This window comes from Pristiophorus japonicus, unplaced genomic scaffold, assembly GCF_044704955.1.
Source record: "Pristiophorus japonicus isolate sPriJap1 unplaced genomic scaffold, sPriJap1.hap1 HAP1_SCAFFOLD_234, whole genome shotgun sequence".
Classification (NCBI taxonomy): Eukaryota; Metazoa; Chordata; class Chondrichthyes; family Pristiophoridae; genus Pristiophorus; species Pristiophorus japonicus.
Genome location: NW_027252058.1, coordinates 346,015 through 369,892, shown reverse-complemented (window position 1 = coordinate 369,892; position 23,878 = coordinate 346,015). Strand labels below are relative to the sequence as shown.

The 23,878-nt window shown below is 49.6% G+C and overlaps 1 protein-coding gene across 1 annotated transcript in view; it reads left to right on the top strand.

The window, feature by feature from the left end:
• Nucleotides 1–600: 600 nt before the first annotated feature.
• The window catches only part of LOC139245757 (rho guanine nucleotide exchange factor 1-like), a 93,583-nt gene continuing 70,305 nt past the window's right edge, over nt 601–23,878 (top strand). Inside the window, exon 1 of the mRNA XM_070871273.1 lies at nt 601–749. Coding sequence (XP_070727374.1) covers nt 601–749 — 149 coding nt within the window. The remainder of the gene's footprint in view (nt 750–23,878) is intronic.

Genomic DNA, 23,878 nt, shown 5'->3' with positions numbered 1-23,878 from the left:
GCTCTGGTGAAATATGATTTAGGTGCACAATGTTAACTTAAAGCATTCTTCCCATGACCGTTCTAATTCATATCTTTAATCTCTCACAGGCCCACCAAGTGTCCAAGGGGCGGTGGATCTGGAGGAGGGAGATACCTCGCAGGAGGTCGCAAACTCTGGAAGCTGGTGTGCAACGGCCACCCCACGTTAAAAGAATTCACGCACAGGAATCTTCCACCGTTTAAAATGAATTCATCGGTCACCTGAGTATTCATTTTTAGTGTGGAAGCAAGTCATCCTCGACCCCGAGGAACGACCTATGACGATCATAACTCGGAGGGCACACCGTCACAGGCCTCGTTCACACCACGCACCAGCGCAGATACACACACACACACACACACACGCTGGTGAGAGCAGCAAGACGGATAGGTGTGTTGTCACCTGCTGTCTCACAGATCACCTGAGCAGGAGCCGATGGTGGAGACTGGGGGCAGCAGTGTAGAGACCTTATCGTGGAGGGGGGAGGAGGGCGGGCGCAGGACGCTCCAGGCTCTGCTCAGCTGGACGTAGCTGCTGAATCTCGGGGGGGGTGGGAGAGGGGGGCCGTCGGCCAAGAGGATGCTCCTGGAGGAGCAGCAGAACATGCGCGAGGCTCCGGCTGGATTTCCAGCCAAGAAGTGTGCGTTTGCAGAGAGAATGGAGGAGTCCATCGCCAGCCTCAATCCTCGACATTTACAGCCGGGAAGGAGGCCATTCCGGCCCATCGTGTCCGTGCCGGCCGACCAAGAGCTACCCAGCCTAATCCCACTTTCCAGCTCTCGGTCCGTAGCCCTGCAGGTTACGGCACTTCGTCTACATCCAGGTACTGTTTAAATGTGGTGAGGGTTTCTGCCTCTACCACCCTTTCAGGCAGTGAGTTCCAGACCCCACCATCCTCTGGGTGAAGACATTTCCCCTCAAATCCCCTCTAAACCTCAACCGCAATTACTTTAAATCTCTGCCCCCACGTTGTTGACCCCTCTACTAAGGGAAATAGGTCCTTCCTATCCACTCTATCCAGGCCCCTCATAATTTTATACACCTCAATTAAGTCTCCCCTCAGCCTCCTCTGTTCCAAAGAAAACAAACCCAGCCTATCCAATCTTTCCTCATAGCTAAAATTCTCCAGTCCAGGCAACATCCTCGTAAATGTCCTCTGTACTCTCTCCAGTGCAATCACATCTTTCCTGTAATGTGGTGACCAGAACTGCACGCAGTACTCCAGCTGTGGCCTAACTAGTGTTTTATACATTTCAAGCATAATCCCCCTGCTCTTGTCTTCTATGTCTCGGCTAATAAAGGCAAGTATTCCATATGCCTTCTGAACCACCTTATCTAGCTGGCCTGCTACCTTCAGGGATCTGTGGACCTGCACTCCAAGGTCCCTTTGTTCCTCTACACTTCTCAGTGTCCTACCATTTAATGTGTGTTCCCTCGCCTTGTTAGCCCTCCACAAATGCATTACCTCACACTTCTCCGGATTGAATTCCATTTGCCACTGTTCTGCCCACCTGACGGAAGGAGTATAAGAACATCAGAACATGGAACAGGAGTAGGCCATCTAGCCCCTCGAGCCTGCTCCGCCATTCAACAAGATCATGGCTGATCTGGCCGTGGACTCAGCTCCACTTACCCGCCCACTCCCCGTAACCTTTAATTCCCTCATTGGTTAAAAATCTATCTATCTGTGATTTGAATACATTCACTGAGCTAGCCTCAACTGCTTCCTTGGGCAGAGAATTCCACAGATTCACAACCCTCTGGGAGAAGAAATTCCTTCTCAACTCGGTTTTAAATTGGCTCCCCCGTATTTTGAGGCTGTGCCCCCTAGTTCTAGTCTCCCCGACCAGTGGAAACAACCACTCTGCCTCTATCTTGTCTATCCCTTTCATGATTTTAAATGTTTCTATAAGATCACCCCTCATCCTTCTGAACTCCAACGAGTAAAGACCCAGTCTACTCAATCTATCATCATAAGGTAACCCCCTCATCTCCGGAATCAGCCTAGTGAATCGTCTCTGTACCCCCTCCAAAGCCAGTATATCCTTCCTTAAGTAAGGTGACCAAAACTGCACGTAGTACTCCAGGTGCGGCCTTACCAATACCCTATACAGTTGCAGCAGGACCTCCCTGCTTTTGTACTCCATCCCTCTCGCAATGAAGGCCAACATTCCATTCGCCTTCCTGATTACCTGCTGCACCTGCAAACTAACTTTTTGGGATTCATGCACAAGGACCCCCAGGTCCCTCTGCCCCTCAGCATGTTGTCATTTCTCCCCATTCAAATAATATTCCCTTTTACTGTTTTTTTTTCCCAAGGTGGGTGACCTCACACTTTCCGACATTGTATTCCATCTGCCAAACCTTAGCCCATTCGCTTAACCTATCTAAATCTCTTTGCAGCCTCTCTGTGTCCTCTACGCAACCCGCTTTCCCACTAATCTTAGTGTCATCTGCAAATTTTGTTACACCACACTCTGTCCCCTCTTCCAGGTCATCTATGTATATTGTAATATTGTATCCGTAATAAGGTGGATGAATTAACTGTGCAAATAGATGTTAACAGATATGATGTGATTGGGATTACGGAGACGTGGCTCCAGGATGATCAGGGCTGGGAACTCAACATCCAGGGGTATTCAACATTCAGGAAGGATAGAATAAAAGGAAAAGGAGGTAGGGTAGCATTGCTGGTTAAAGAGATTAATGCAATAGTTAGGAAGGACATTAGCTTGGATGATGTGGAATCTATATGGGTAGAGCTGCAGAACACCAAAGGGCAAAAAACGTTAGTGGGAGTTGTGTACAGACCTCCAAACAGTAGTAGTGATGTTGGGGAGGGCATCAAACAGGAAATTAGGGGTGCATGCAATAAAGGTGCAGCAGTTATCATGGGTGACTTTAATATGCACATAGATTGGGCTAACCAAACTGGAAGCAATATGGTGGAGGAGGATTTCCTGGAGTGCATAAGGGATGGTTTTCTAGACCAATATGTCGAGGAACCAACTAGGGGGAAGGCCATCTTAGACTGGGTGTTGTGTAATGAGAGAGGATTAATTAGCAATCTCGTTGTGCGAGGCCCCTTGGGGAAGAGTGACCATAATATGGTGGAATTCTACATTAGGATGGAGAATGAAACAGTTAATTCAGAGACCATGGTCCAGAACTTAAAGAAGGATAACTTTGAAGGTATGAGGCGTGAATTGGCTAGGATAGATTGGCGAATGATACTTAAGGGGTTGACAGTAGATGGGGAATGGCAGACATTTAGAGACCGCATGGATGAACTACAACAATTGTACATCCCTGTCTGGCATAAAAATAAAAAAGGGAAGGTGGCTCAACCGTGGCTATCAAGGGAAATCAGGGATAGTATTAAAGCCAAGGAAGTGGCATACAAATTGGCCAAAAATAGCAGTGAACCCGGGGACTGGGAGAAATTTAGAACTCAGCAGAGGAGGACAAAGGGTTTGCTAAGGCAGGGAAAATAGAGTACGAGAGGAAGCTTGCAGGGAACATTAAGACGGACTGCAAAAGCTTCTCTAGATATGTGAAGAGAAAAAGATTAGTAAAGACAAACGTAGGTCCCCTGCAGTCAGAATCAGGGGAAGTCATAACGGGGAACAAAGAAATGGCAGACCAATTGAACAAGTACTTTGGTTCGGTATTCACTAAGGAGGACACAAACAACCTTCCGATATAAAAGGGGTCAGAGGGTCTAGTAAGAAGGAGGAACTGAGGGAAATCCTGATTAGTTGGGAAATTGTGTTGGGGAAATTGATGGTATTGAAGGCCGATAAATCCCCAGGGCCTGATGGACTGCATCCAAGAGTACTTAAGGAGGTGGCCTTGGAAATAGCGGATGCATTGACAGTCATTTTCCAACATTCCATGGACTCGGGATCAGTTCCTATGGAGTGGAGGGTAGCCAATGTAACCCCACTTTTTAAAAAAGGAGGGAGAGAGAAAACGGAATTATAGACCGGTCAGCCTGACATCAGTAGTGGGTAAAATGATGGAATCAATTATTAAGGATGTCATAGCAGCGCATTTGGAAAGAGGTGATGGGTCCAAGTCAGCATGGATTTGTGAAAGGGAAATCATGCTTGACAAATCTTCTGGAATTTTTTGAGGATGTTTCCAGTAGAGTGGACAAGGGAGAATCAGTTGATGTGGTGTATTTGGACTTTCAGAAGGCTTTCGACAAGGTCCCACACAAGAGATTAATGTGCAAAGTTAAAGCACATGGGATTGGGGGTAGTATGCTGACGTGGATTGAGAACTGGTTGTCAGACAGAAAGCAAAGAGTAGGAGTAAATGGGTACTTTTCAGAATGGCAGGCAGTGACTAGTGGGGTACCGCAAGGTTCTGTGCTGGGGCCCCAGCTGTTTACACTGTACATTAATGATTTAGACGAGGGGATTAAATGCAGTATCTCCAAATTTGCGGATGACACTAAGTTGGGTGGCAGTGTGAGCTGCAAGGAAGATGCTATAAGGCTGCAGAGTGACTTAGATAGGTTAGGTGAGTGGGCAAATGCATGGCAGATGAAGTATAATGTGGATAAATGTGAGGTTATCCACTTTGGTGGTAAAAACAGAGAGACAGACTATTATCTGAATGGTGACAGATTAGGAAAAGGGGAGGTGCAATGAGACCTGGGTGTCATGGTACATCAGTCATTGAAGGTTGGCATGCAGGTACAGCAGGCGGTTAAGAAAGCAAAATGCATGTTGGCCTTTATAGCGAGGAGATTTGAGTACAGGGGCAGGGAGGTGTTACTACAGTTGTACAGGGCCTTGGTGAGGCCACACCTGGAGTATTGTGTACAATTTTGGTCTCCTAACTTGAGGAAGGACATTCTTGCTATTGAGGGAGTGCAGCGAAGGTTCACCAGACTGATTCCTGGGATGGCAGGACTGACATATCAAGAAAGAATGGATCAACTGGGCTTGTATTCACTGGAGTTCAGAAGAATGAGAGGGGATCCCATAGAAACGTTTAAAATTCTGACGGGTTTAGACAGGTTAGATGCAGGAAGAATGTTCCCAATGTTGGGGAAGTCCAGAACCAGGGGTCACAGTCTGAGGATAAGGGGTAAGCCATTTAGGACCGAGATGAGGAGAAACTTCTTCACCCAGAGAGTGGTGAACCTGTGGAATTCTCTACCACAGAAAGTTGTTGAGGCCAATTCACTCAATATATTCAAAAAGGAGTTAGATGTAGTCCTCACTACTAGAGGGATCAAGGGTTATGGTGAGAAAGCAGGAATGGGGTACTGAAGTTGCATGTTCAGCCATGAACTCATTGAATGGTGGTGCAGGCTTGAAGGGCCAAATGGCTCACTCCTGCACCTATTTTCTATGTTTCTGACCAGTTCATTGATATCTTCCTGCAGTCTGCAGCTTTCTTCTTCATCATTATCAAGCACACGGCCATCATGAGTGGCATGATGTGGCAGGCCTTAGCAATGGTGTGTGGGTCCATGGAAAGAGCGGCCATCTGCACAAACGACTGATTGCTGGCCTGCACGCTCTGAACCCGGAGAGATGAAACCCTCGCCTTGGCTGTCCGGGGCCCCACTAATGTGCAGCAAAGTGCTCTCCAGCTCATTGCTAGCAGCGCAGTGAGGGGTGGGCCATGAGAGGGATGGTGACGAAAGGGGACATAGAAGTAGGGGCTCTGCTCAAAGCCATTCCAACCATTGCCCACCCCCTTCAGTCAGTGCCCGACACGCTGCCTTGTGTCCCAATGCCCGAGTCTGCACTTGCACAAGTGGAGCGGCCTTTGGCCGGGCCATCAGGGGCTCCAAAACCCAGAGGTCGTCTGCCACGGGCAACGCAGTAGTTGGAGCAGGGATGTGAGCAGCCTGCCTCTACCTCTGCTGAAACAACAGGGGCTGCACGTCATGGGAAAAGGACGTTTAATTGTTGCACATGGGTGTGATAGACATGTCACAATGATACATGAATGTATAAGTTTTACATAAGAATTAGGAGCAGGAGTCGGCCATTCAGCCCCTCGAGCCTGCTCTGCCATTCAATGAGATCATGGCTGATCTTCGACCTCAACTCCACTTTCCTGCACTGTCCCCATATCCCTCGATTGCGTTATATCCAAAAATCTATCGATCTCAGCCTTGAATATACAACGACTGAGCCTCCACAGCCCTCTGGGGCAGAGAATTCCAAAGATTCACCACCCTCTTGAGTGAAGAAGTTTCTCCTCATCTCAGTCCTAAATGACCGATCCCTTATCCTGAGACTGTGACCCCTGGTTCTAGACTCCCCAGCCCGGGGGAAACATCCTCCCTACATCTACCCTGTCAAGCCCTGTAAGAATTATGTACATTTCAATGAGATCCCCTCATTCTTCTAAACTCTCGAGAATATCGGCCTTGTCTACTTAATCTCTCCTCATGAGACAGCCCTCTTATTCCCAGGAATCAGTCTGGTGAATCTCCGTTGTACCACCTCCAAGGCAGGTATATCCTCCCTCAGATAAAGAGACCAAAACTTTGCACAGTACTCCAGCTGTGGTCTCACCAAGGCCCTGTACAGTTGTAGCAGGACTTCCCTACTTTTGTACTCCAACCCCCTTGTGTTAGACATGTCACAATGAGAAGTTAATGTACACGTTTTGATCCACACGTACAATTATTTCTGTGCACCACTTTCCAGTCTCGCCCCTTGTTGCCTGGCAAGTGGCCTTCTGAGTTCTGATGAGTGGTAAGCCCAGACTTAAATCCGAGCACTGGGTGCCTGTGAAGGGGACGCTGTGTTGATTACGGGACTGCTTTGCGCTGGGGGAGCCGAGTGTGTTCAGCATGTGACTGCCAGCGAGGTAGAGTGGGGCAACCTAACTCGAGCTAGCCATGCTTAGTCCATCCCTGGGCGGCAACGTGCACCGCTGCTGGTTGCTCATCTTAGAGCCACCCAAATTTACAGCACGGGAGGAGGCCATTTCGGCCCATCGTGTCCGTGCCGGCCGACCAAGAGCTACCCAGCCTAATCCCACTTTCCAGCTCTTGGTCCGTAGCCCTGCAGGTTACGGCACTTCAGGTGCACATCCAGGTACTGTTTAAATGTGGTGAAGGTTTCTGCCTCTACCACCCTTTCAGGCAGTGAGTTCCAGACCCCCACCACCCTCTGGGTGAAAAATGTTCTCCTCAAATCCCCTCTAAACCTCCCCCCAATTACTTTCAATCTCTGCCCCCTGGTTGTTGACCCCATTGCTAAGGGAAATAGGTCCTTCCTATCCACTCTATCCAGGCCCCTCATAATCTTATACACCTCAATCAGGTCTCCCCTCAGCCTCTATTCCAAAGAAAACAAACCCAGCCTATCCAATCTTTCCTCATCGCTAAAATTCTCCAGTCCCAGCAACATCCTGGTAAATCTCCTCTGTACCCTCTCCAGTGCGATCACATCCTTCCTGTAATGTGGTGACCAGAACTGCACGCAGTGTCTCTGTCTGCCTCTCTCCCTCTATCTCCCTCTATCTCTGTCTATCTCTGTTTGTCTCTCTGTGCCCCTGTCTCTCTCTCTCTGTCTTTCTCCCTCTCTCTGTCTCCCTGTCTCTCTATCTCTGTTTGTGTGTCTCTCTCTCTCTCTCTCTCGTTCTCTATTGTCTGTACGTCCCTTTTGCTGTCTCTGCATGCTCCCAGTTTTATCATCTCCAGTCCCCCGCTGATTGATTATCAGGTGAGATGGACTCTGACCTCTGACCCGTTGACCCACTCCGCCCCCCAGGTCAGACAGTGACCTCTCTCAGCACCGTTGGACAGGGCAGTGAGTGGTTGCTAGTGACAGCAATCAGAGCACAAAGAGTGTGATTGAGAGTAGGACACAATGCAGGCTTCAATCAGACTGACCGGAGGTTGGGAGGCAGACTTCGCTCAGGCCAAAGGTCAGCCTGTGTAAACACACGCAGCCAGCACTGAAAGCTCACTGAGCCAAGAGTGCGGGACAGGGGCTCGTGGGCACGTCACCCCTGCTCTCGCTCCTTCACTTTCTCTGCCCCTCTTACTCTGGTGGTCTCCCGCACTCGCTGTGTTTGTACGTCTGTGTCCTCCTCTACACCCCCCTGCCTAAACCCAGAATCTGTGACTCCGACTGGGGAACGGCTTTCACAGGCACCAATCCCCTCGCATACTGCACCCAATGGCCCGCTCGGCATCTGTGAGTGTCAGCAAGACATTCAACTGTGACACCATCATACACACCCGCACACACCCCCCCCCCCCCCCCGCCTGACCCCGACATATTCACACCCACGCACACACAGTCCAACACACCTTCTCACACACACACACCCCGACATCTTCACACTCACACATACACACTCCCTCACACACAAACACGCACCTTCACGCACACACTCAACATACCCCAGACTCCCAAACACTCACTTTCACTCTCACACATCCCCTTACACACACAGAAATTCATACACACAAACTCTCACTCCCTCACACATGCACCCTCACACACACTCACACATTCCCTGACTCTCTCTCTCACACACACACACACACTTTCACATTACCACACACTCCCTCACACTAACACACACACAGAATCGCACACACCATCCTGACTTGGAAATAGGGTCGCTGGGTCACAATCCTGGAACTCCCTCCCTGACAGCACTGTGGGAGCACCTTCACCACACGGACTGCAGCGGTTCAAGAAGGCGGCTCACCATCACCTTCTCCAGGGCGATTAGGGACGGGCAATAAATGCCAGCCTTGCCGGAGACGCCCACATCCCAGAACAGATTTTTTTTTTAAACACCCACACCCACACTCACACTCACACACTCACACTCACACTCACACTCACACTCACACTCACACTCACACGCACACGCACACGCACTCGCTCTCGCACACGCACTAACGCTCTCGCACACGCACTAACTCTCTCGCACATGCACTCCTGCCACATCCAGTCATGAATGGTGATGGACAATTAAACAACTAATGGGAGGAGGAGACACCATGAATAGCCCCATCCTCATTGATGGTGTAGCCCAGCACAGGAGCTCAACAGACAAGATTGGTGCATTTACAGCCAGAAATGCCGTGTGGGTGTCCCATCTAGGCCTCCTCCTGAGGTTCCCACCATCACAAAAGCCAGTCTTCGGCCAATTCGATTCACTCCATGTGATAAGACCTCATTACAGCCTTGGTCCAAACATGGACAAAAGAGCTGAATTCCAGGGGTGAGGTGAGAGTGACTGCCCTCGACATCAGGGCAGCATTTGACCGAGTGTGGCATCAAGGAGACTCTAGTAAAATTGGTCAATGGGAATCAGGGGGAAAACTCTCCATTGACTGGAGTCATACCCAGCACAAAGTTTGTGGTTGTTGGTCAATCATTGCTGCAGGAGTTCCTCAGGGCAGTGTCCTAGGCCCAACCATCTTCAGCTGCTTCATCAATGACCTTCCCTCCATCATAAGGTCAGAACTGGGGATGTTCGCTGATGATTGCACATGCAGCAAGACCTGGACGACATTCAGGCTTGGGCTGATAAGTGGCAAGTAACATTCTCGCCACACAAGTGCCAGGCAATGACTCTCTAATTAGCAAGAGTCTAACCACCACCCGTTGAGAGTCAACGGTGTTATATATTCTTTATGACCTCACAACACACAGGCTCCAAGATGACTCCATTACACAGGAACTTGTCAGGTGACCTGTCACCTGATGCTTTATTGTGAATGCAATGCATTACCACACTAGTCCACTAGGTGGAGCTATTACACTTCTCTCTCCTTAATGAAGAAGTAATTATAACAAACAACCATACTTAAGAAATAGGAGCAGGAATCGGCCATTTGGCCCATCGAGCCTGCTCCGCCATTCAATAAGATCATGGCTGATCTGATCATGGACTCAGCTCCATTTCCCTGCCCGCTCCCCAAAACCCTTTATTCCCATTTGGTTAATAGGCTACCATTTGGAGTGTCTTCTGCCCCCGCTATACAAGGGGTGATGAACCAGATTTTGCAAGGCATTGTAGGGTTTGTATGTTATTTAGATGACATACTCATTTCAGCAACAAACGGAGAAATCCATAACAACATATTGAATGAAGTGCTCAAATGGCTAGAGAAGCATTTAACCATACATAACTTGAATGGTTATACATAACAAAGGATATGGACTTATTTTGCCATATTTACAAATCAAACTTCACTACTTGTTTTCTGTTTCGAAGAGGATACCTTCGCTCTCAAACAGAACCTTCCAAACATGGTGTTGAACTTAGACTCATTCTAGCTGATCCTGAGGAAAGTTTCCCTCCAAGGGTAACCCTTGATTTACATTTGAACTCTCTCTAACTTCAGACTGTTTATCTGCCTGACTCGGACTCAGATTCTGACTTTCTCTTGGAATTGTTTCTAGTACATCTGATATAGGATATGCTACTGGCACTCTACTTGTAACAAAACTAATGAGTCAGAAATAATCGAATCATTCCAACTTTCAACTCCTTCCACGTCTGTAGGTAAAATATGATCAATGTGAACAAACCTAACCTGTCCATGATCAAACATCTTGACCAAATATGTGCGAGGACCACATATCTTCACCTCTCTTCCTGCAAACCACTTTAACCCTTTATGGTGATGGTTCTTCACTCTCTCCTTCTGATTCAATTTCACAATTCTCTCTCTCAATCTACTTCTATCATGATTCTCTTTACCCTCACTGGCACTGAGTGTGTGTGAAGCAAAAGCAATTGGTTTCTTCTCCCCACTATCTAGTACATGAGAGATCACTGCCCCAACTCCATACGGAGAGGCGTCACATGCTAGCTTAATCTCCTTAGTTACATCATAGTGAACTAACATGGTGCTCTCTACCAACTGGCTTTTACACTCCTTGAATGTTGCGTGGCATTCTTCTGACCACTTCCAATGGACCTGTTTTTTCAACAGTTCATTCAGTGGATGTAACGCTGTAGCTAAATTTGATAGGAACTTCCCATAAAAGTTCAAAAGACCCAAAATGATCGAATTTCAGTGACATTCTTGGAAGTAGGTGCATTTCTAATCGCATCCAGCTTTCCCTTGGTTGGATCTAAACCATCTTTGTCTACTCTGTGCCCTAAGTACTCCACTGAGTTTTGAAATAACTCACACTTGCAAGCAGTCACTTGTACTCTGTGCTTCTCTAGCCGTTTGAGCACTTCATTCAATGTGTTATTATGGATTTGCCTGTTTGTTGTTGAAATTAGTATGTCAACTAAATAACATACTACCCCTTCAATGCCTTACAAAATCTGGTTCATCACCCCTTGGAATATGGCGGGGACGGAAGACACACCAAATTGTAGCCTATTAAATTGATAAGTATTTATAGTCAAGCATGACTAGGACCCCTTATCTAGTTCAAGCTGTAAGTAGGCATTCGTAAGATCCAACTTTGAGAATATCTGACCACCTGTCAGCATTGTGAACAAATCTTCTACATTTGGCAATGTATTGGAGAGATTACCCTCTAGAACCTGGTTTATGGTTACTTTATAATCACCACATAACCTTACCATTGGACTTAGGTACAACAACAATGGGTGTAGCTCAATTACATAGATCTATCTTAGAGATAATCTCAGTCTCAAGTCTTTTGAGTTCTTGCTCAACTCTCTCCTTGAGTGCATATGGTACTGGATGTGGCTTGCAGTAAACTGGTCTAGCATCCTTCTGTACCCTGACACTCGTCTTGAAGCCTTCGATTAGACTGCCTGTTTCGCAGAACACCTTCGGATACTTCTTGATGACATCATCCTACGATACAAACCTTGTTTCAACACGAAAAATCTCACTCCAATCCAGCTTCAGTGATCCCAACCAATTTCTACCTGGTAAGGCAGGCTTGTCTCCTGCCACTACTATTAGAGGCAAGTTCTGAAATTGATCCTTGTATTTCACCGGTACGGTGATACGTCCTACCACAGGAATGTTCTCTCCCGAGTAGCCTCGCAGCTCTAAAAGAACATAAGAAATAGGAGCAGGAGTAGGCCATACGGCCCCTCGAGCTTGCTCCGCCATTTAATACAATCATGGCTGATCCGATCACGGACTCGGGTCCAATTCCCTGCCCGCTCCCAATAACCCCTTATTCCCTTATCAGTTAAAAAACTGTCTATCTCTGTCTTAAATGTATTCAATGTCCCGGCTTCCACAGCTCTCTGAGGCAGCGAATTCCACAGATTTTCATCCCTCTGAGAAAATAAATTTCTCCTCATCTCAGTTTTAAATGGGCGACACCTTATTCTAAGACTATGCTCCCTAGTTCTTGTCTCCCCCATCAGAGGAAACATTTTCTCTGCATCCACCTTGTGAAACCCCCTCAAAATCTTATACGTTTCGATAAGATCACCTCTCAATCTTATGAATTCCAATGAGTAGAGGCCCAACCTACTCAACCTTTCCTCATAAGTCAACCCCCTCATCTCTGGAATCAACCGAGTGAACCTTCTCTGAACTGCCTCCAAAGCAAGTGTATCTTTTCGTAAATATGGAAACCAAAACTGCACGCAATATTCCAGGGGTAGCCTCACCAATATCCTGTATAACTGTAGCAAGACTTCCCTGCTTTTATACTCCATCCCCTTTGCAATAAAGGCCAAGATTCCATTGGCCTTCCTGATCACTTGCTATACCTGCATTCTAACCTTTTGTGTTTCATGCACAAGTATCCCCAGGTCCCGCTGTACTGCAGCATTTTGCAATCTTTATCCATTTAAATTATAACTTGCTCTTTGATTTTTTTTCTGCCAAAGTGCATGACCTCATACTTTCCAACATTATACTCCATCTGCCAAATTTTTGCCCACTCACTGAGCCTGTCTATGTCCTTTTGCAGATTTTTTGTGTCCTCCTCATCCATTGCTTTTCCTCCCATCTTTGTATCGTCAGCAAACTTGGCTCCATTACACTCGGTCCCTTCTTCCAAGTCGTTAAGACAGATTGTAAATAGTTGGGGTCCCAGCACTGATCCCTGCGGCACCCCACTAGTTACTGGTTGCCAACCCAAGAATGAACCATTTATCCCCACTCTGTTTTCTGTTAGTTAGCCAATCCTCTATCCATGCTAATATATTACCCCCAAACCCGTGAACTTTTATCTTGTGCAGTAACCTTTCATGTGGCACCTTGTCAAATGCCTTCTGGAAGTCCAAACACACCACATCCACTGGTTCCCCTTTATCCACCCTGTTTGTTACATCCTCAAAGAACTCTAGAAAATTTGTCAAACATGACTTCCCCTTCATAAATCCATGCTGACTCTGCCTGTCCTGGATTTCTCCACCGGAAAATCACGCAATTTGTCGAGGTATAGTGATTCCGGTACTACACTCACACATGCGCCAGTGTCGATTTCCATGGGTATGTTGGTTCCTGCAACATCTACTTGGATGACAATACTTTTTGAATCATTGTTGGATACCCTTGTGCTCCTGATGATGTGTATCTCTTCAACCTGTTGCTTTTTTTCCATGCTATGTACTCTGGGGATTTCTACATATAGGCTTGAAAGCTGGTTTACCCTTCAGTCGGCATGCCTTCGCAAGATGCCCAGTTTTCCTGCAGAAGAAACACTGCCTTCATATATGGACAGCTTTGAGCAATGTGTTGTCCCAGGCACTGATAGCATGACTTCAATGCTCTGTTACCTTGGCCAGTTGCTGAGGCCTTGGGGCCCAACTGCCTTTTACTTTTAACCTGCAGGCGATTCACCTCGGTTATCTGACGACTGGAAATGGCACGAAATTCTCGGGAATATTGGTCGACCATGTCCATTGACCTAACTGACAAGCTAAATCAAAAGTCAAATCAGGAGTTGGCAACAACTTCCTTCTGATCGCATCATTTTTCATCCCACAAACAAAGTGATCACGCAATGTTTGGTCCTGAAAGTTTCTGAAATGACAGTGGATGGATAGATTCTTTAATGCTACAATGTACTCACTGATACTCTCATTGGTTAACTGATGTCGTATTCCAAAATGATAACTTTCAGCAATTTCCGGGGGCTCAGGACTGTGGTGCCGTTCCAACTTGCTTAGAATCTCCATCAGTGGTGTGACCTTTGGCTTGTCAGGAACAAGCACATATTTCAGACCTTGGGGTCTGCTTCAGTCAGGAAAATAGCCCGTTTTCTTTTCAAAACCACTCAGTTATGTTTTCATCATCAGGATAGCATTTGCGATGAAAAACATTTCTAGCCGCTCCACATATGCTCCGCAAGTCTCTCAGTTGCGATGGAACTCACCCAAGTGCCCTATTATTCCCATAGGCGCGGCCATCTGGACTCTGGCAGTTCAGCCAAGTGTGCTTGTAATTTACCTTGGATTTTCTGCAAAGGACCTCTCTAGTCTCTGTTTTTTGGCTGGAATCATCCACCAATAAAAATTTCAGCTAGGTTATCCAGAAATCCTATCCTTCATCGCCAATGTGGTATATTCCTTCTGACCTCACAACACACAGAGTCGAAGATGACTCCATTGCACAGGAACTTGTCAGATTACCTGTCACCAGATGCTTTATTGTGAATGCAATGCAGTGGCTGCATTACCACAGTAGTCCACGAGATGGAGCTATATATATTACACTTCTCCCTCCTTAATGAAGAAGTAATTATAACAAACAATCATCATACATAAGAAATAGGAGCAGGAGTAGCTCATATATTACAAACGCAGTACCTTCGCTGAATCCCCCACCATCAACAACCTGGGGGTCACCATTGACCAGAAACTTAACTGGACCAGCCACATAAATACTGTGGCTTCAAGAGCGGGTCAGAGGCTGGGTATTCTGCGACAAGTGTCTCATCTCCTGACTCCCCAAAGCCTTTCCACCATCTACAAGGCACAAGTCAGGAGTGTGAGGGAACACTCCCCACTTGCCTGGATGAGTTGCAGCTTCAACAACACTCGAGAAGCTCAACACCATCCAGGTCAAAGCAGGCCGCTCGATCGGCCGCTACCCCCCACCTCCAACACTCACTCCCTCCGCCACCGGCGCCCCCTGGCTGCAGTGTGCACCGTCTACAAGATGCACTGCAGCAACTCGCCAAGGCTTCTTCGGCAGCACCTCCCAAACCCACAACCTCTACCACCTGGAAGGACAAGGGCAGCAGGTGCATGGGAACACCATCACCTCCACGTTCCTCTCCCAGTCACACACCATCCCGACTTGGAAATATATCGGCCGTTCCTTCATCGTCGCTGGGTCACAATCCTGGAACTCCCTCCCTAACAGCACTGTGGGAGCACCTTCACCACACGGACTGCAGCGGTTCAAGAAGGCGGCTCACCACCACCTTCTCCAGGGCGATTAGGGACGGGCAATAAATGCTGGCCTTGCGACCAACACCCGCATCCTGGAACAAATGTTTTAAAAACACCCACCCTCATAAATACTCTTACATACACACACATACACACACCCTCACACATACCCTAACACACACATCCTCATAAACACCTTCACACACACACTCCCTCACACTCTGACTCACACACTCATTGACTCACACACTCATTGACTCGCGCACACACGAACTGATTCCCTCACACACTCACTGACACACTCACACCCTCACTCACACAGTCTCACACTGTCACACACTCCCTCACACACACATACACTTACACACTCATATCCACACAAACACACCCTCACACATACAACTTCACACACATCCTCTCTCACACAAAGAAAATACACTCTCAGACACACCCACTCTCCCTTATATGGCATATTCATGACTATGCGACAGTGTGGACTCAGGAGCTGTAATGAGAAGACACACACACCCTTCACTCACTCCCTCACACACACACACACACACTCACTGACACACTCCCTCACACACACCCACACATACTTCCTCACACACACTCCTTCGCGCACACTCACTCACACACACTCCCTCACACACACTCTCCCTCGCACACACACACACACACACTCACTGACACACTCCCTCACACACACCCACACATACTTCCTCACACACACTCCTTCGCGCACACTCACTCACACACACTCCCTCACACACACTCTCCCTCGCACACACACACCCTCACACACTCCTTCACACACTCCATCACACACACACACCCTCACACACACACCCTCACACACACACCCTCACACACTCCATCACACACACTCCCTCACACACATGTCCTCGCACACTCAGTGCCGTGTGTGCAGACATTCTGACGAAGGGTCATCGAGCAGAAACATTAACTGTGTTTCTCTCTCCACAGATGCTGCCTGACCTGCTGAGTGTTTCCAGCATTTTCTGTTTTTATTTTGGATTTTACGCATCCGCAGTGTTTGGCATTTATAATAAAAGTGTTGATTTTGAATTCCAAACACCATATTGTGTTGAATTATTGTGGGGTGATCAATGCTGAACCCACAGCACATTGCTTGAGTAAACTAGAGGAGATCCTAAACTCGGCAGCATGTCCTAACTCGCACCCAGTCCCACTCACCCATCACCCCCTGTGCCCCGTGTCCTAACTCGCACCCAGTCCCACTCACCCATCACCCACTGTGCCCTGTGTCCTAACTCGCACCAAGTCCCACTCACCCATCACCCCCTGTGCCCCATGTCCTAACTCGCACCAAGTCCCACTCACCCATCACCCCCTGTGCCCCGTGTCCTAACTCACACCAAGTCCCACTCACCCATCACCCCCTGTGCCCCGTGTCCTAACTCACACCAAGTCCCACTCACCCATCACCCCCTGTGCCCCGTGTCCTAACTCACACCCAGTCCCACTCACCCATCACCCCCTGTCCTAACTCGCACCCAGTCCCACTCACCCATCATCCCCTGTGCCCCATGTCCTAACTCGCACCAAGTCCCGCTCACCCATCACCCGCTGTGCTTGCTGCCCTGTGTCCTAACTCGCACCAAGTCCCGCTCACACATCACCCCCTGTGCCCCGTGTCCTAACTCGCACCGAGTCCCACTCACACATCACCCCCTGTGCCCTGTGTCCTAACTCGCACCAAGTCCCACTCACCCATCATCCCCTGTGTTCGCTGCCCCGTGTCCTAACTCGCACCCAGTCCCGCTCACCCATCACCCCCTGTGCCCCGTGTCCTAACTCGCACCGAGACCCGCTCACCCATCACCCCCTGTGCTCGCTGCCCCGTATCCTAACTCGCACCAAGTCCCACTCACCCATCATCCCCTGTGCCCCGTGCCCTAACTCGCACCAAGTCCCGCTCACTCATCACCCATTGTGCTCACTGCCCCGTGTCCGAACTCACACCGAGTCCCGCTCACCCATCACCCCCTGTCCCCCGTGTCCTAACTCACACCGAGTGCCGCTCACCCATCACCCCCTGTGCCCCGTGTTCTAACTCACACCAAGTCCCACTCACCCATCACCCCCTGTGCCCTGTGTCCTAAAGAAAGGAAAGATAGATTACCAAGGTAAACTTGCGCAAAACATAAAAACGGATAGTAAAAACTTTTACAGATATATAAAACGGAAAAGAGTGGCTAAAGTAAATGTTAGTCCCTCAGAAGATGAGAAGGGGGATTTAATAATGGGAAATGTGGAAATGGCTGAGACCTTAAACAATTATTTTGCTTCGGTCTTCACAGTGGAAGACACAAAAACCATGCCAAAAATTGCTGGTCACAGGAATGTGGGAAGGGAGGACCTTGAGACAATCACTATCACTATGGAGGTAGTGCTGGACAGACTAATGGGACTGAAGGTAGACAAGTCCCCTGGTCCTGATGAAATGCATCCTAGGGTATTAAAAGAGATGGCGGAAGTTATAGCAGATGCATTCGTTATAATCTACCAAACTTCTCTGGACTCTGGGGAGGTACCAGCGGATTGGAAAGCAGCTAATGTAACGCCTCTGTTTAAAAAAGGGGGCAGACAAAAGGCAGGTAACTAGAGGCTGGTAAGTTTAACATCTGTAGTGGGGAAAATGCTTGAAACTATCATTAAGGAAGAAATAGCGGGACATCTAGATAGGAATAGTGCAATCAAGCAGACGCAGCATGGATTCATGAAGGGGAAATCATGTTTAACTAATTTACTGGAATTCTTTGAGGATATAACGAGCATGGTGGATAGAGGTGTACCGATGGATGTGGTGTATTTAGATTTTCAAAAGGCATTTGATAAGGTGCCACACAAAAGGTTACTGCAGAAGATAAAGGTACGCGGAGTCACAGGAAATGTATTGGCATGGATCGAGAATTGGCTGGCAAACAGAAAGCAGAGAGTCGGGATAAATGGGTCCTTTTCGGGTTGGAAATCGGTGGTTAGTGGTGTGCCACAGGGATCGGTGCTGGGACCACAACTGTTTACAATATACATAGATGACCTGGAAGAGGGGACAGAGTGTAGTGCAACAAAATTTGCAGATGGCACAAAGATTAGTGGGAAAGCGGGTTGTGTAGAGGACACAGAAAGGCTGCAAAGAGATTTAGATAGGTTAAGCGAATGGGCTAAGGTTTGGCAGATGGAATACAATGTCGGAAAGTGTGAGGTCATCCACCTTGGGAAAAAAACCAGTAAAAGGGAATATTATTTGAATGGGAAGAAATTACAACATGCTGCGGTTCAGAGGGACCTGGGGGTCCTTGTGCATGAATCCCAAAAAGTTAGTTTGCAGGTGCAGCAGGTAATCAGGAAGGTGAATGGAATGTTGGCCTTCATTGCGAGAGGGATGGAGTACAAAAGCAGGGAGGTCCTGCTGCAACTGTATAGGGTACTGGTAAGGCCGTACCTGGAGTACTGCGTGCAGTTTTGGTCACCTTACTTAAGGAAGGGTATACTAGCTTTGGAGGGGGTACAGAGACGATTCACTAGGCTGATTCTGGAGATGAGGGGGTTACCTTATGATGATAGATTGAGTAGACTGGGTCTTTACTCGTTGGAGTTCAGAAGGATGAGGGGTGACCTTATAGAAACATTTAAAATAATGAAAGGGATAGACAAGATAGAGGCAGAGAGGTTGTTTCCACTGGTTGGGGAGTCTAGAACTAGGGGGCACAGCCTCAAAATATGGGGGAGCCAATTTAAAACCGAGTTGAGAAGGAATTTCTTCTCCCAGATGGTTGTGAATCTGTGGAATTCTCTGCCCAAGGAAGCAGTTGAGGCTAGCTCATTGAATGTATTCAAGTCACAGATAGATAGATTTTTAACCAATAAGGGAATTAAGGATTACAGGGAGCGGGCGGGTAAGTGGAGCTGAGTCCACGGCCAGATCAGCCATGATCTTGTTGAATGGCGGAGCAGGCTTGAGGGGCTAGATGGCCTACTCCTGTTCCTAATTCTTATGTTCTTATGTTCTTATGTTCTAACTCACACCAAGTCCCACTCACCCATCACCCCCTGTGCCCTGTGTCCTAACTCGCACCAAGTCCTGCTCACCCATCACCCCCTGTACCTCGTGTCCTAACTCGCACCAAGTCCCGCTCACCCATCACCCACTGTGCTCACTGCCCTGTGGCCTAACTCGCACCAAGTCCTGCTCACCCATCACCCCCTGTACCTCGTGTCCTAACTCGCACCAAGTCCCACTCACCCATCACCCCCTGTGCCTCGTGTCCTAACTCGCACCAAGTCCCGCTCACCCATCACCCCCTGTGCCCCGTGTCCTAACTCGCACCCAGTCCCACTCACCCATCACCCCCTGTGCCCCGTGTCCTAACTCGCACCAAGTCCCACTCACCCATCACCCCCTGTGCTCACTGCCCCATGTCCTAACTCACACCGAGTCCCACTCATCCATCACCCCCTGTGCTCACTGCCCCGTGTCCTAACTCGCACCGAGTCCTGCTCACCCATCACCCCCTGTGCGCCATGTCCTAACTGGCACCAAGTCCCGCTCACCCATCACCCCTTGTGCTCACTGCCCCGTGTTCTAACTCGCACCAAGTCCCGCTCACCCATCACCCCCTGTGCCCTGTGTCCTAACTCGCACCAAGTCCCACTCACCCATCACCCCCTGTGCCCCGTGTCCTAACTCGCACCAAGTCCCACTCACCCATCACCCCCTGTGCCCCGTGTCCTAACTCGCACCCAGTCCCGCTCACCCATCACCCCCTGTGCTCACTGCCCCGTGTCCTAACTCGCACCAAGTCCCACTCACCCATCACCCCCTGTGCCCCGTGTCCTAACTCGCACCCAGTCCCGCTCACCCATCACCCCCTGTGCTCGCTGACCTACATTGGCTCCCGGTTAAGCAACGCCTCGATTTCAAAATTCTCATCCTTGTTTACAAATCCCTCCATGGCCCTCGCCCCTCCCTATCTCTGTAATCCCCTCCAGCCCCACAACCCCCCGAGATGTCTGCAGTCCTCTAACTCTGCCCTCCTGACCATCCCTGATTATAATCGCTCCACCATCGGTGGCCGTGCCTTCAGCTGCCTGGGCCCCAAGCTCTGGAACTCCCTCCCTCAACCTCTCCGCCTCTCTACCTCTCTCTCCTCCTTCAAGACGCTCCTTAAAATGGACCTCTGTGACCCAGCTTTTGGTCACCTGCGCTAATTTCTACCTACGCGGTTCGGTGTCAAATTTTTTACGTCATAACACTCCTGTGAAGCACCTTGGTGACGTTTCACTACGTCAAAGGCGCTATATAAATATAGGTCTTCTTGTTGTTCTTGCCCTGGGCTAAGACCCAAAGGTGATCAGTACAAATCCCACCAGGGCACCTTGTGAAATTGAATTAAATCTGGTCATATGAGGGTTGGCACCAGTAAAAATGACCATGAAAACTGCCCAATTGTCCTTACAAACACAACCGGTGTCCTTCAGGGAAGTAAACCTCCCACCCACACACGTGACTCCCGGCACACAGGACGTGACTGTCTCTGAATGCAGCTTGGCGTCAAATTTATATCGCATAACACTCCTGTGAAGCGTCTTGGGAGGTTTCACTCTGTTAAAGGTGCTATATAAATTCAAGTTGTTGTTGTTGTTGAGGTGGTGTGAGATGCCAGAAGTCTTCTTCTCGAAGTGTTGACCCCAAAACCTTGAATCACACCCTCCCATCCTTTCCCCACCCCCCTCCGCCTCAGCTTCTCATCATATCCCTGCATATGTATTCAAGAAAGGAGGGAGAGAGAAAACTGGGAACTGTGGAGCACTTAACCTGACATCAGTGGGCGGGAAATTCGCTGGAATCCATTATTAAGGAAGTAGGAATAGGACACTTGGAAAATCATAACATGATTCGGCAGGTCCACATGGTTTTATGAAGGGGAAATCACGTTTAACAAATCTATTTGGAGTTTTTTGAGAATGTAACCAGCAGGGTAGATAAGGGGGAACCAGTGGATGTAGTATATTTGGATTTACAGAAGACATTCGACAAGGTGCCTCACAAGTGATTGTTACAGAAGATAAGTTCTCATTGGATAGGATTGAGGATTGGTTAATGGACAGAAAACAGAGAGTAGGAACAAAAGGGTCATTTTCGGGTTGGCAGACTGTAACTCGTAGGGTATTGCAAGGATCAGTGCCTGGGGCCCCAGCTATTCACAATCTGTATCAATCATTTAGATGAATGTACCGAGTGTAATATATCCAAGTTTGCTGACAATACAAAGCTCGGTGAGAAAATCATCATCAGAGACAGTCCCTGGTATTGAGGATGACTTGCTTACACACTGAAAAAGGGATGAGTTCACAGATGTTACAATGAAGGACCTAATATTCCAGGTGCCGAACTATATCCTGAAGGGTGGAAGATGCCTGTGCGTGGATTTTTTTAACGTGTGGTGACCGTTGCACACCAGCCACCACACGGGCTTGACAGAGCTAGGTCTTGGTCCAGGGGTAAGGGTTAACCAGGACCACTGGAGACCTGCTCTGCTGCACGGACCTAGTGTGCACATATCGCAGTGTGGGCTGGGCCCGTGCTGCCCCTGGGCCCTCGCCTCTCCCGGGCCCCGAACTCTGGCCTCTCCCGGGCCCCGAACTCTCGCCTCTCCCGGGCCCCGAACTCTGGCCTCTCCCGGGCCCCGAACTCTGGCCTCTCCCGGGCCCCGAACTCTCGCCTCTCCCGGACCCCGAACTCTGGCCTCTCCCGGGCCCCGAACTCTGGCCTCTCCCGGGCCCCGAACTCTGGCCTCTCCCGGGCCCCGAACTCTCACCTCTCCCGGACCCCGAACTCTGGCCTCTCCCGGGCCCCGATCACGTCCCTCTACAATCTCTCGCCGCTCCTTCGCCCCGACCTCACCGCTCCTGCTGTATCTGCCCACGCTCCAATCACCGACCTGGACCTTGATGACGTCACTCTTCGCTGCAGTCGCCCTCCTGCACCAGCTCGCACTGCACCCTGCCGTGGTATGCTCCATGCTGCCCCCTGTGATGGCCCTGGCTGTGCGGAGGACACATAGAGGCTGCAACGGGATGTAGACAGATTGAGTGAGTGGGCAAGAAGCTGGCGGATGAGGCATAATGTGGGGAAATGTGCGGTTATCCACTTTGATAGGAAGAATGGAAAAACAGAACATTTCTAAACAGGTGAGAGACAACTAAATGTTGGCATGCACAGGGATTTTGGTGCACTTGTAAAGACATCGCAGAAAGTTAACCCCCTCACCCACCCCCCCATATCACCCACTCCCCATATCCCCCACTCCCCACCCACTCCCCATATCCCCCAACCCCACCTACTCCCCATATCCCCCACCCACTCCCCATATCCCCCACTCCCACCCACTCCCCATATCCCCCACTCCCACCCACTCCCCATATCCCCCACCCACTCCCCATATCCCCCAACCCCACCTACTCCCCATACCCCCCACCCACTCCCCATATCCCCCAATCCCACCCTCTCCCCATATCCCCCACCCCCCCACCCACTCCCCATATCCCCCACTCCCACCCACTCCCCATATCCCCCACTCCCACCCACTCCCCATATCCCCCAACCCCACCTACTCCCCATACCCCCCACCCACTCCCCATATCCCCCAATCCCACCCTCTCCCCATATCCCTCACCCCCCCACCCACTCCCCATATCCCCCACTCCTACCCACTCCCCATATCCCCCAATCCCACCCACTCCCCATATCCCCCAACCCCACCCACTCCCCATATCCCCCAATCCCACCCACTCCCCATATCCCCCAATCTCACCCTCTCCCCATATCCCCCACCCCCCCACTCCCCATATCCCCCAACCCCACCCACTCCCCATATCCCCCAATCCCACCCACTCCCCATATCCCCCAATCCCACCCTCTCCCCATATCCCCCACCCCCCCACTCCCCATATCCCCCAACCCCACCCACTCCCCATATCCCCCAACCCCACCCACTCCCCATATCCCCCACCCCCCCACTCCCCATATCCCCCAACCCCACCCACTCCCCATATCCCCCAACCCCACCCACCCCCATATCCCCCAATCCCACCCACTCCCCAGATCCCCCAACCCCACCCACTCCCCATATCCCCCAATCCCACCCACTCCCCATATCCCCCAATCCCACCCACTCCCCATATCCCCCAACCCCACCCACACATCCTCTCCCCATGTCGCTCAACCTTCTGTGCTGTAAGATTCTGACACAATCTCTTTCCTTCACACTCACAGCCTGCTCACACTCACAACCTGCTCACACTCACGGCCTGCTTACACTCACAGGCTGCTCACACTCACAGGCTGCTCACACTCACGGGCTGCTCACACTCACAGCACAGAGGCTGCTCATACTCACGGTGGGCTCACACCCACAGGCTGCTCACACTCACAGCGTGCTCACACTCACTTCCTGCTCACACTCACGGGCTGCTCACACTCACGGGCTGCTCACTC